Source organism: Myotis myotis, unplaced genomic scaffold (assembly GCF_014108235.1).
Source record: "Myotis myotis isolate mMyoMyo1 unplaced genomic scaffold, mMyoMyo1.p scaffold_m19_p_15, whole genome shotgun sequence".
Classification (NCBI taxonomy): domain Eukaryota; kingdom Metazoa; phylum Chordata; class Mammalia; order Chiroptera; family Vespertilionidae; genus Myotis; species Myotis myotis.
In genome coordinates this window covers 1209076-1221783 of record NW_023416319.1, presented here as the reverse complement: position 1 = coordinate 1221783, position 12708 = coordinate 1209076, and the positions used below count along the sequence as shown (strand labels likewise).

At 60.8% G+C, this 12708-nt stretch overlaps 1 protein-coding gene across 1 annotated transcript in view; it reads left to right on the top strand.

Moving 5' to 3' along the window:
* The window catches only part of ADAM12 (ADAM metallopeptidase domain 12), a 134421-nt gene extending 126322 nt beyond the window's left edge, over positions 1-8099 (top strand). Inside the window, exons 24-28 of the mRNA XM_036337359.1 lie at positions 5038-5171; positions 6155-6354; positions 7174-7413; positions 7733-7896; positions 8025-8099. Of these exons, the coding sequence (XP_036193252.1) occupies positions 5038-5171; positions 6155-6354; positions 7174-7413; positions 7733-7896; positions 8025-8099 (813 nt within the window). The remainder of the gene's footprint in view (positions 1-5037; positions 5172-6154; positions 6355-7173; positions 7414-7732; positions 7897-8024) is intronic.
* The last annotated feature ends 4609 nt before the right edge of the window (positions 8100-12708 follow it).

Below are 12708 nucleotides of genomic sequence, written 5' to 3'. Positions count from 1 at the left end.
CCTGAGAGGCAGGACGGTCTCCTAGAGGCAGGCGGTTCTGAATGCTGGTGGGTCTGTAGCTGTCATGTTGATGTGGCTGTGGGAGTGTTGGGGGCGGTGGGAACGGCAGCAGGTATCTGACCCATAGGGTCAGCCCGGACCTGGGTTCAGGAACCTCCCTGCACTTGACTTCTGGCGAGGAAAGAATTCAGAGCCAAGACTCAAACAGTAAGAGAACATTTATTTATCACGGAGGTAGCAGCCATTCCTAGAAGCAATGGGCTTAGGAAACAAGTTCCAGAGGTAGAGGAAGGGCCCTCGGGGAGGTCGGGAGGAGGAAGGTAAAGGTATGGGCCTGGGGGGAGGGGGCGGGAGGAAGGGAGGCACAGGTGTGCTCCCAGGATGGGGAGCGCACTGGGTCCTCGTCCTGAGGGCTTTAAGGGGGAGGTATTAGGGAGGCCCCGGGGGAAGATCTCAATAGAACGTTCCGCAGCTTTCCAGGTGTGGCCTTTCAGGGTCAGGGTCCCCACTGATTGATTGGCGGCATCAGGGCAGGGGTCATTATTCCAGGCAGCTGGTCCTGATGTCAGCAGTGGCTGGTTTTATTGCTTTTCTAGGCCTGGAGCTGAAATACATTATTCCAGGATGTACGAGGGGAGGAAGGCCACCCTGGGGACCAGGTCCCACCTACAAGTGTCCGTTGCTGGGCTCCCAGGGCTTGCCCCCCTGGTGACCTTCTGGACCTGCCCATGGTCCCTGCTCTGCTCAGGACTGTCTGCCTGCCCCCCCACCCCCCACAGCGGTAAGGACTGGCCGTGACCCCGATGCAGGAGCCGCCGGGCAGGAGCGTCTGTCCGGGCTCCGCTGCCTGCTGCGGGCACTGTTTTGGGGCCCTTGTGCACGGGCTAGGCCAGCCGTGGGCAAACTACGGCCCGCGGGCCGGATCCGGCCCGTTTGAAAATGAATAAAACTATTGAAAAAGAAGACCGTACCCTTTTATGTAATGATGTTTACTTTGAATTTATATTAGTTCACACAAACACTCCATCCATGCTTTTGTTCCGGCCCTCCGGTCCAGTTTAAGAACCCATTGTGGCCCTCGAGTCAAAAAGTTTGCCCACCCCTGGGCTAGGCGCTGCTCCAGTGTGGCCGGAAGCTGCCTCTGGGAGGGCTGGTTCTAAGGCCTCCTGGGAGGTGCAGGCCAAGGTCAGCTGCTGCCTGTGCCCAGCCCAGGGCCACCCGGTGTGAGCTACAGTGACCCGGAGATGGTCGCCGCTGGTGCCGGGCCCGGAGGTGCCTGGGAGAGGCTGAGCTGGAACCGAGGCGGCTGCCCGGGTGCCGGGCCCAGAGGTGCTGCTTGTTGGAATTTAGGAAAAGTCTGAAGGTTGGGGAGGACGAGTACCACGTTCACCAGGCCTGCATCTGACCCAAAGCCGCCTGGCCCCCTTCCAGTGGCTCGGGGTTCAGGGGCCCCCCAGGTGTCGTGGTTTTAGCTTCAGGTCCTCAGGGGCTATTGGCAGTCTCAGGTTTATCTTCCCACCTGGCTCTGCACAGTGCCGGGGATCCCTCCTGCTGGCTCCTGGGCAACAGCACTGGGCACTTCCCGCACCTTCCTGCCTGAGGCCTGGGCTACGCAGAGCCCAGCGTCACGGGGAGAGGTCAGGAGGGCAAAGGTCGCCTATGAGCCGGGCCGGGGTTGACCTTGGACTCCCGCTTCCCGCACCTGAAAAGGGCATCGAAACCCAAGCCCAGGTGCCCCTCGTGGGGCAAATGCCTGCGGCTCAGGCCGCTCCTTCCCTCTCTGGCTGCTCCTCTCACTGAGATACCGGCCTGAGCTTCTTTTAAGAGGAAATTTAAGTGTATTTTATCCCACGTTTTCAGTGGTTTCAGAGCGACGGTGGGTCTGCCCACGTGAACAGGAAGGGAAGCCCGCTCCCGACTCCCGCGGGACTGTGGTTGGTCGCAGTCGCATTGTGCCGTGTAGCCCTAGTTCCCACAGCTTGGTTTCGCTGTCACCTGCCGGCCACCTCTCCTGGCGGGCCCGCCCCAGCCCCGGCCCCGGCCCCGGCGGGTGGACTTCCTCCCAGGAGGCCGTGGGAAGAGCAGCCGCGTCCTGCGTGCTCAAGGACACTTGGCCGGTGCTTTGTTTTCCCAGGGGCAGTTGGGGCACAGAGTTAATGGCTCACACTCCTCTCTCCGCCCTGGTGACTTGCTTGCTCCTCGGCGGTGACCTATTTGGTTCCAGGTAATGCTCACGGAGCTGGGTCCCGGCGTCCAGTGGCTCCACTAGGCCACGTCTTACCGTTGGGCAGATGCCTGCAGCTCAGGCCGCTCCTTCCCTCTCGGCGGCTCCCCTCACGGAGATGCTGCCTGAGCGTCCAGCCCTGGACCTGACTCTGCAGATGAACCCGGAGTCTCTCTCCCGTCGTTACTGTTGGCTTAGACCCGCAGGTGATGCCACTTGTGCATGTACCCTGCCCTCTTGTCTTTATGGGTCCTTGGCTGCCCACCCCGATGCCTTTCCGGCAGGACCCCATGGCCTCGCCGGGCTGTCTCATCCTGGCCCTCGGTTTCCATCGCTGTTTCGTTTTCTCTTCCCCTTTCCTCCCTTTCCATGTTCTCATGCGCACATTTTCCCAGGGGGGCTCTTCGCTCGCTTTCTTATTTATCAGGTTCCTTTCTTCTTTCTGTGGTTGTGTTTAAGGGAGGGGAGAGGAGGGGAGAGGCCAGGCCAGTGCTGGGGCCAGCTCCAAGTGCCGCCTCATGGGGAACAAGGGGCAGAGGGCTTTGAGGTGGGGGGCTGGCCTTCCCTGATTTCAGGCCCCCTCCCCGGCTCCAGGCTTGCACAGATGGCTGGGCAGTCTGCAGGGCCGCCTGGTCATCCCTGACCCATCCTGCTATCAGCTTGCCCCCCTCCCATTCCACTAAGGATGGAGGGCTCCCTCCACGTTCTGCCAGGAGGTGGGGGGGGGGCCACAGCCGGCAGCCCTCTGGTCTCTCCTCGCCCTAGTGCTGGACACCACGTCCCTTTCACATGTATAGGGAGCCCCCAAAACTGTACACACATGATTTTTAATAACTCCATTGATGTTTCCTTCCTTTCAGAGTTAACCCATTGGCGTCTATAATTATTCAGAGGGCGGGGACCTCGTGCAGAGAGGTGTAGGCGCTCTGTTAAGAGAGCAGACCTGCCGAGAGCCCCCTTTTTCTGAACAAAGAATAGGAAGAACTGAGGCTTTTCTCTGAGAGCCAGCAGCCCTTGGTGTTCTCCCCACGTGTGTGTCCCCCGGGGCCAGCGGGGGGCTGCGTGGGGAGAAGGGGCGGGGCTTGCGCTGCCCCTGAGCCTGTGAGAGCCCGGCCCCCCGGCCACCGCTGTGGTGCCTGCCTCCAGCATCTCCTGTGAGGACCCCTCCCTGTGGCGGTCCGGCCGGATACGCAGGGCGCTTGCCTCCCGCTTATCACGCAGAAGTGATAACAGTTGGGAATTCTTCTTGCTGGCGGTCCAGGCAAAGGGCTGTACCCGTATTGAGGGATCTGTTTTCAAATCTATAAAATCTGAAACACGCAGCTCCTGCTGGGATGGGGTGGGAGGTGGAGACTGGACAGCTCTGTCTCCAGCCGCGGCCTCCGTTTCCCCAGGACCTGGACGTTGGAAAGAGAGGGAACGGGGCTCAGAAGTCCTTTTCCTGTTTAAAATGAAAATGGGTCTAAGGGACTATTTACTGAGTGGAGCAACCTGGCCTTGGGTCACTTCTCCCGCCTTTCGGGTGACCCCTGTGGCCAGGCTGGCCCGGCCTCCCTGGGAGAGTGCAGGGTGAGGCCTGGCGAGGGCGGCATGAAAAGCAGTGCCTACGGGGGCCTGGAGAGCCGACCCCTCCCTCCAGGTCCGCTGCTTCCGGGGCCCACCCCTCCATGCTGCCCTCGGAGACGCAAGGGGGTCTCGGCCTCCGCTAACCCAGGGCCCCCTCCACCCCGTCAGGCCCACGGGCAGCAACGGGATCCCCCCCGCCCCCCCAGTGGCCTCTGTGAGCATCAGCTGCTTGCTGGCTCCATGCGAGCCCTGCCCCGGGCGCGGCGGGGGGAGCTGGACGGGTGCTGTGCTGACCCCCGGGTTGGGAGTCAGAACTCGCCATTTGGGCTTTTGTCACGCTGGCGGCCGTGTAACTTGCCCCTAAACCAGGACACATCAGAGAGTGACTGATAACTAAACAGCCATAAACTGGCACTGGGAGGGCCCAGGTCACCCGGACGGAGCACCCGCCCCGTTACCTCCAGTTTCCGTCATGAAACCAAATCTCCTGCGATCCGTCCTAACCTAGCGCTCACCGCCAGCGCCGCGGTGGAGCCTGACTCTATCTTTCGATACTTGTCCAGCCGGGGAGCAAAGCGGGCAGCCCGGCACCGTGATTTAACCCTCGAGCCTTCCCGCTCATGGGGCTCACGTTCATTCCGACGCCGCACACCGCACCTCCGCGTGGAGTTCCGCCCCGTGCGGGCCGGGAGCTGCGTTCGTTGCCGTGGCTTATGGCCCGGAGCTGGCTGGCTGGCCTTCCTGGCTCACCTTCCGGTGAGCGTGAGGCCTGGGTCTGAGGTTTAGGAGGAACCCGGGTGCCTCCCGACACCGGGACCGGCCTCTGGCGCGGGACCCGCCCCGTGGGCGACGCCCGCCTTCGTGAGAGAAGGCCTCACAGCTGGAACCTGAGGCGAATGTGATGTTTAGAAAGATCCCGCCAGCGCCTCCTTCTGGGTCTTGACAGCCTGAGAGGGAAGACACAGGAGCGGTCCACCGGGTGGCCCTGGCCCAGACGCACGGCCATCGCCCGTCCGCCAAACCCCAGATGCTGTGGGGGACTCAGAGCTGGAGAAAACCAGGGCGAGGTTAGCCGAGGGCAGCCCCGCCGCCCCCTGCAGGTGAGGGGTGGTACCGAGGAGTGTGCTCAGGAGCCAAGACCTGCCCCTCCTGGTGACATGCCCTCTCCGTGCCCCACTTTCCAGGGGCCGGCGTCCTGTCGCCGCTCACAGCGCAGGGGTCACACCCCAACTTGTGGTTTGTTGCAGGGGACCCGGAAGCCCAGCGCCCCTCAGAAGCCCCTGCCCGCAGTGCCTCTGAGCAAGACGGCCCGGCTCGCCCCCGCCCCCGCCCCCGCCAGCGCCCCAGGCCCGGAGTCGGGGCTCCGCCTGGCACCCCTCAGGTTGGTGTGGGACATGCCTTCTCTCCCCCCCCCCCCCCACGCTGGGGCTGTAACATCAGGCCCTGATTTCCAGGACCAGGAGGGCGTGGGGGTCTAGGCCACGCTCCCTGCACTCCCACACGGCGGGGGGGTGGGGGGGGCGGTCAGGAAAACCCCAGGAGGCCAGGTGAGCGTGTAGTCACCGTGTGTCCATGTCGCTCTAAGCCAGGGCCCCAGGCACCCAGGAGACTAGACAGGCCCAGAGCTGCGGCTGGTAAGACAGGCCATGTCCCCCCAGGAGACATAGAAGAGCCACCACGTGACGCGATGTTGTGAGGGCTGGACACACACCCCCAAACCCTCGGTGGCCTCTGCCAGCCCGGGTCCTGAGAAGTAAGGGGGGGCGTCAGATGAACTAGGGGACGATGAGGAGTGAGGCTAAACCAGCTGTGGGTGGGGCCACCCTGGCTTAGGGAGCATCTGGGGACTCACCTTAGAGACGTCCTGCAGCCGTGGTCACCGCACACCGTCCGGAGGACAGGGACGCCACCCTGGCGCGCTCACGCTGGGCGGGTACCATGGCACCGGGCCAGCCACACGGGGTTCAAGAGTATCATACACCCAGGAACTGGGCGAGGAGGTGTCCCACCTGCCGCTGGTACAAATTAAACTCTACTCTCACAGCGACGTAACTCTGCCTCCTCCTCTATCCACGCAGACCGGCTCCCAAGCGCCCACCCCCCGCGCCCCGGCCCGCCCACACCGCCCCATCCAAGTGAGAAGCCTGACCCCTCCCCGCGGAGACAGTCTGCACGACGTTCAGCTCCGGTGGAGTTGCCCTTGTACCAACCCCTGGACTTTGGGTCGAGAACCGCGGTCTGGGGACGCGGCCCCGGTGCTCTGGGCTGTGGCTCAGGTCCTCGTAAGTTATTAATTTATGCGGCTGTCCCGTGCGAGGCGCCGTGGGCCTGTCACCGTCACCGAGTTCCCCTGGCTCCTCGCAGCTTAGTGAACCTGGGCGGCCACGCCTGGTGGGACTGTGGAGGGGACGGGACTTTCTGCCCGGGGCTCGTGGGAGCGCAGTCCCCAGCTGGCCAGGCTGTGGTCAGGGCTCCAGAGGCCCCGGGGTACCCGGCCCCTGCAGGCCAGAAGGGGGGCTTCCGGGGCCCTGGCACAGCTGAAAGGCGGCCCCTCGAAGCCCGGGGTAGCGGGAGGATCTGGCTGCTGGTCAGGACGCCTGGGGAGAACCTGGGTTTCCTAGAGGAGGTGTAAGGTGTGGGCTGAGAGGTGGCCTTAAGCTCAGCGGCCAGGAGCGCTGTGGAGCAGGCAGGAGCGCACTCTCGCTGGCTGCCCGCCCTCCGCACCTTCCTGAGGCTGCGAGAGGGTGATTCTCAAGAAAGCGCCCAAGCCCTGCACCCCCTCCCCGGTGCTGTCCGGAGCGACGCCAGTTCCCACCTCGCCTCCTCCCCTGGAATCGCACACAGGGATTCTGTGTTCGGACAGACGGACGGGACTTCCTGTGGGGACCGTAACTATGTTCAGATGTGACCAGTGACCAGATCCGGCCAGTCAACCCCACAGACCAAGCATGTCAAACTCAAAGGCGAACACGGGCCAAATAGACGAGGCATGCGGCCCGCGGGCCACGCGTTTGACATGCTCGCCGTAGACAGAAGCAGCCCTTCGTCACAGGCTCAGCTTATGAGCAGTCAGGCCGGAGGAAGCCCTGCGCTCCCAAAAACCGCAGCCAAGCGCCAGGCTGTGCTCGCCGGTGCCGGCGGCGTCGGCTGTCCTTACTAGCATCTATCGGACGGAGAACCGTAAGGTACCAGAAAGTTCTTTGGGGGCATCCTGTGGTCCAGGCTCGGCTGCAGGAATGTTTAACAGATGTTTTGAGCATAAAGTCTGAGTCTGTGAAACACTTGCCACTACCTGTTGAGCATCACAGAACGTGACAGGGAAGGTGACGTCTTCATCCCAGTCACAAGCCTCGGGCAGCCGTCCCTCCCCTCTTCCTCTTCAGCTGTCTGCCTGGGGAGCCATGTGCACAAGGACATCCTGCAGACGCCGTGTCCAGCAGCAGGCGAGGTCCAGTGCCGTGTGCCTCACTGTCCCCTGGAGGGGCCACGGCGGCCGTTTTCAGGGCCTGAAGCGGAGACAGAGCGGCCCAAGAACCTCGGTCTGCCGTCCAGGGAACGAGGCTGTCTCGAGCTCCCCCTGCCCCCGCCGTATCTAGGCAACACAGTACTCAGGACCGTGGGTGGTGAGGCCACGTCACGCACACACACACGCATGCACGCACGCCGCCAGCTCCCCCGGCGTGGATCTGTCCCCTAGAACGCAGCGCCGTGGCAGACAGCGTCACTGCCCACAAGCAGGTACGGAATCACTGTGGTTGCTGTTACACTCGGTACCTGTGTTAAGGCCAAATCAGACTGCGGAGAAGTTTACAGACTTTTTATGGTGCACGTGGGGGCGTGTGTGTGGAGACGCCGCATCCTCGGGGCCCCTCCTCCTGCGGGAGGAAGAGGAGGTGGACTGTGCGTGTGTCCTTCCTTCGCGCTAACTCCTGGGCCACTCAGAGGACCGGGGGCCTGACCGTGGCGCGGTCAGTGCTGCGATCGTCCACCGCGTCATCGCCGGCCCGGACGGCTGCACCGACGACACAGCCTTATCCCTGGGCACCAGCCTAACCTCCCCTGACCGTGCCCACGTGGTATTAAAGGAACAGTACTTCCCAGATGCAGTAGGCATCATTACTATGCAAATACAAAGCACATTTAGCAATAACGCCCCTTTTACTACCCGTAGGGAAGGAGCCAATAGCCAGTTCTGTGGGGGGCGCTCTCCCTGCCTCCTTTTATATCCTCACAGATGGTGGGGACAAAAGTCAACGCTTACGTTTCCACAGCAGCCCATGTCTCACGCTGTGTAGTTCTACGGGTGTGAGCAATGGACGGGTCCACGTTCACAGGCCGGCGCTGGGCCTGGACCGAGGGTCGCCCCTTCCCTCCTGGTCTCGTCGCAGCTGTCGGTCACGTGGCCCCCGTCCCCGTGGGCGCGGCCAGTCTCCCGGTGCCGCTGTTTATCTCCGAGGTGTTGGGAGGTTTGGTTCCCAGCACGTGGACGCGGACGGTAGCAACCGCGGGGAGCGACGCCCAGCGTCTCCCGTTGTCCAGATGCGCGTCCCCTCCGTGTGCCCTGCCCCGGCTCGCACGCGGGCCACATCACAGAAACCACAGGAGCCACACAGGCAACTCCATGAGCATCACTCCTCCCCCTGGTCTCGGGGGGCCCTCTCTCCGCAGCCTTCACTCCAGGAGGGACCCTCAGCTTCGCAGAGCAACCCCCACACGGCACGCTAACCCCGACCTGGGTCTCCCGGTGCCGGATGCCTCCCTGCCCCTCCCCCTGATGTTTCCGAGCATCTGAGCCACTGAGGACAACAGACACGGCACGGGCAGCAGGCACCTCTCCCCTGTACACCCCCCCCCCCCCCCCGCCGTCTCCTTCTGAGGCTGATCTTCCTGGAACACGCCCCGGGGTGGTCGGGGAGCCCAGGCTGGCTTGGGGATCCTGTCCACTGCTACCAAAGCCACCGCAGCCAGCCCAAGTGACCCAGGAGCCACACGCCAGCCCTCACCGAAGTCTCCCGGTGCCAACGCGACGCCCGGTGTGACCCTCAGCCTGTGGCTTCTCAGCCTGGCTGCCTGGTGGGCAACGTGGCAGCTACCACCTTTCTTCTCACCTCCACAGGGCCGGCCCCAGGCTGCGTTACCCCTGGGGCTCCTGAGCGAGCCCCTAAACACCACTGGGCTCAGCCAGCCAAGGCTGCCACCCCTGCTCGCCTCTGCTCGTCACCCACACACACGGTCCTTTCTCAGACCAAACCCAGGGCCGAGGTCTCTCCACCCTCTGACATCCTCCGTGTTCATAGCCCTTGAGGCCGACGCAGCAGCAGAGGGCTGTCCCCACTGGACCCCGAAGCCCAGCCATCAGCTACCCCATCAGCCTTGGACGTGGCAGAATCCTTCCCACAGACACATCACCCCATGACCTCTGCCTGCAGGTGACCTCTGCCTGCAGACTCATCCCAATCAGAAGGGGGGAGCAGCCCCAGCAGGTCAGGGTATCTATGCAGCATCCTCCTCCCCACTCCCCAGAGCCTGGGGCCCCCGTTTCTTTCCCACCTGACCCAGTGACCCCAGTGACGGGCTAAGGTGGCCCGTGCGGCTGGGCCGCTCCACCCACTCCCGTGAAGAGGCCCCTTTACGTGGGGACGGCAGTGGCAGCCCCTGGTCCAGCCTTAAGGGCCCGCTTCCTGTGAGAAAAGCCGGGAGAGATGGTGTGACATTGACGTGACGTGCCACGCCGGACGGCGATGGCCGGGAGACGGAACTCGCGTGGAGCTCTGGGTGGGTGCGGCTCCGTCCTCCAGTCGAACGCGCTGCAACCGCACTGATCCTCCACTCCGTCTTCAAAACACGCGTCCCGTGGCCTCCGCGTGACCCCCTCCCGCAGAATAAACGGTCAGCCCTCAGGGTCGCACATTTTCAACCCGGACGAGAGAATGAATACCGTGTGATCCTTACAGTTTTGCAAAAACGTGGCAGGGCACCTGTGTTCGTGGCCAGTAAGCAGGCACTTCAGTGGGACCGTGATTGAAAAATGTATCAAATCAGAAAGCACGCTCCCCTCGGCGTCCACGCAGGACAGGGAGAGGCAGAGCTGGGGCCCGGGGGCTGCGGGGAAGGCCCGCGTGGGGGGGGGGGGGGACCCGACACAGTGCGGTCAGCGCCTGGACCCGCCCTGGTCCCGCAGAGCTCGTCCCCTGCGGGGCTGGGTCTGCGCCTCTGTTCTCGCACACCTGTTGATGCTGCCGCCCATTCCTTCTGTGCGCATTCCTCCCAGCGGGTTCTCCGGGTGCCGCAGCCTGCTATTTCTGTAGAAAAAGCCATTGTTAAGAATATTATAGCCAATAAATGGTATTCAGGTAACTCCAAGCTGTGTCTCCTTCGTGACTGCGAATGGCCCCCAAAATGGGGGAACTCGCGTAGAAAAGCGTGTCCGTGTCCTCCCTCATCTGTAGATGCAGAAGGGAATGCTGGAACAACAAGGAACTAAGAGGGATGGTGAGCTGGGGGCCGGGGGGTGTGCGCTGCAACCCCATGAACCGGGCACATGACAGGACGAGGCGGAAGATGACGCCTTTTCCCACACACTCCTGGGCGCGGGGTGGGAGTGGGAGGAGGAGGGAGCCTGGAGCGCTTTGCTGAACAGTGCGCATGCATCGCCTCTCAGCATAGACCTCTTACCACTCATCTTATTTACAGGAGAGAGAGATCCAAAAAGCAAGCAAGCAGAAATAGAGACATTTACATGAGACTTATCCAGGATGAAAATCTAAACATAATGGAAATCTAGTTATGGTTGTTAAAAAAATTGCATCTATCTTCACAAAGAACTGAAGCAAACAGAAAAAAGGACTAGAAGTACAGAATGGTAACGAGGGCTTTATATTCTTATCACCCATGACAATGCAAGTAGGGAAAAAGTAACTGTTTAGAAGACCTCAAATATGGTTAATGTAGATAAAATTGATATATAGCAAATGGAATACTTCAAACATACCTTCTTTCAAAGGGCCTGTGGAAATACATATACATAAATACAATTTTGTACATTAAGTCACCGAGTAAACTCAGATTCCAAGGACTACAGACAGATTCTCGCGTGTAACGCATTAAGAGTAGAACATCGGTTCTCTGCCGTGGAAATGTGACAAGTGGAAGATGAATCGTAGATTACCCAGGAAATACCCATGAGGCCGCGGGAAGCAACGGGCTCCGTGGCCGCCTCTCCCTCCTGAACGGCAAGGACTCACTGGACGCTCCTCCAGACCCACCGCCGTGTCCCTTCCCTGGAGACTTCAGTTTGGGGGGTGGGTCTGAGATGCAGCCCAGAGGTGAGTGTTTTAAATGGATCTTTTCATCGGGAAAGTTGAGGAAACTCCCTATGGGACTACAAGTAGCACAGTGCTGAGGGGGATCCAGAACCCTAAATTCACATGTGAATAAACAGAAAAGGAAAAGGAGTTAACTATCCACCCTAAAAAGTTACAAAAGGAACCGAAAAAATAAATAAACTGGGGGGGGGGAGGAATAGAAGGAACAGATTTGTAAAAATAAAAAATATAAATTAGCCCGGCTGGCGTGGCTCAGTGGCTGAGCGTCCATATGAGCCAGGAGGTCACGGTTCAATTCCCAGTCGGGGCACAGGCCCGGGTTGTGGGCTTGATTCCCAGTGGGGGGCGTGCAGGAGGCAGCCAATCATTGATTCTCTCTCATCATTGAAGTTTCTATCTCTCTCTCCCTCTCCCTTCTTCTCTGAAATCAATAAAATTATTAAAATGGTTTTAAGTATAATTTAATTAGGAAAAGGAAAACTAATAAAAAGCCAGGGGTGGTTTCTTTGGGGAAATTAAAGCACAAGATAAACTACCACCTACTCTCGTTAAGGAAAAAGATAAACAGCAGATGCTCTCAGCCTGTGAGCAGGTAGGATCCAGAGGCCACACTAACCCAGCGCGATGACCTCAGCAGTACAAGGATGGTTCAATCTCTAAAACCTAGTCACCCACACCCGGCCAGGTGGCTCTGTCGTCAGAGCGCCATCCCGCACACCAAAGGGTGGCAGGCTCCATTCCCGGGCAGGGCACAGACCCAGGTTGTGGGTTCGATCCCCGGTCGGGGTGCATGTGGGAGGCAACCAATCAGTGTTTCTCTCTCACATCAATATTTCTCTCTCTCTCTCTCCCTTCCTTCCTCTCTAAGGCATCTAACATCAATAAAAACACTTTTTAGTCTAGTAATCCAAGTCACCAAATTGATCAGATTGTAGGAAAATGTGCCCCAGTATGGTTACCAGAGACGCTGAAGAGACGTTTGGTAAAACCAGTCTCCAGCCCTGGGTTTCTAAGCATCTGAATAAGATAAGACTGGAGACCACGGGACTTGAGAGATGCCAGTGTCGTTTGTGGAGAAGTGCGTTCACACACATCCAACGGGGCCAGACAGGCAGCCGTCTGGGGCTGAGTTATGCTGCGATAACCCCTGAATGTCGACATTGATGGGGGGAGCGGCAGGGGGGCAGCCGACCGTGTGTCTGCGAAGCCCCCGCATCCGTGCCTGAGCTCCCTGTCGCAGCCCTCGCTGCACGACCAGCACCACCAGCATCTCTGCTCAAGGCTACATGTAACCCTTCTCTGGGCGGACGGGCGGACGGGCGGACAGGCGGATGGGCGGCCTGCCCGCCGGTGCCCCTGTCCCCGCTGATAGGCCAGCACATGCTCAGACAGCTGCTAGACAAGGGCCAACCCTCCACCTGACGCCCCCTGGGGCAGCATCGGGTCTTGAAACGTGTATTTGGCGTGTTTTGTGCTTGGCGGGAGGCCAGCCGCTGAGGAGGCCTTGCACGTGGAGGGACGTCACTCCAGGCAGGAACACCCGCTGGGCGCCACCTCCTGGGGGCCCTGGGGGAGGGGGGACGCCCTCACTGA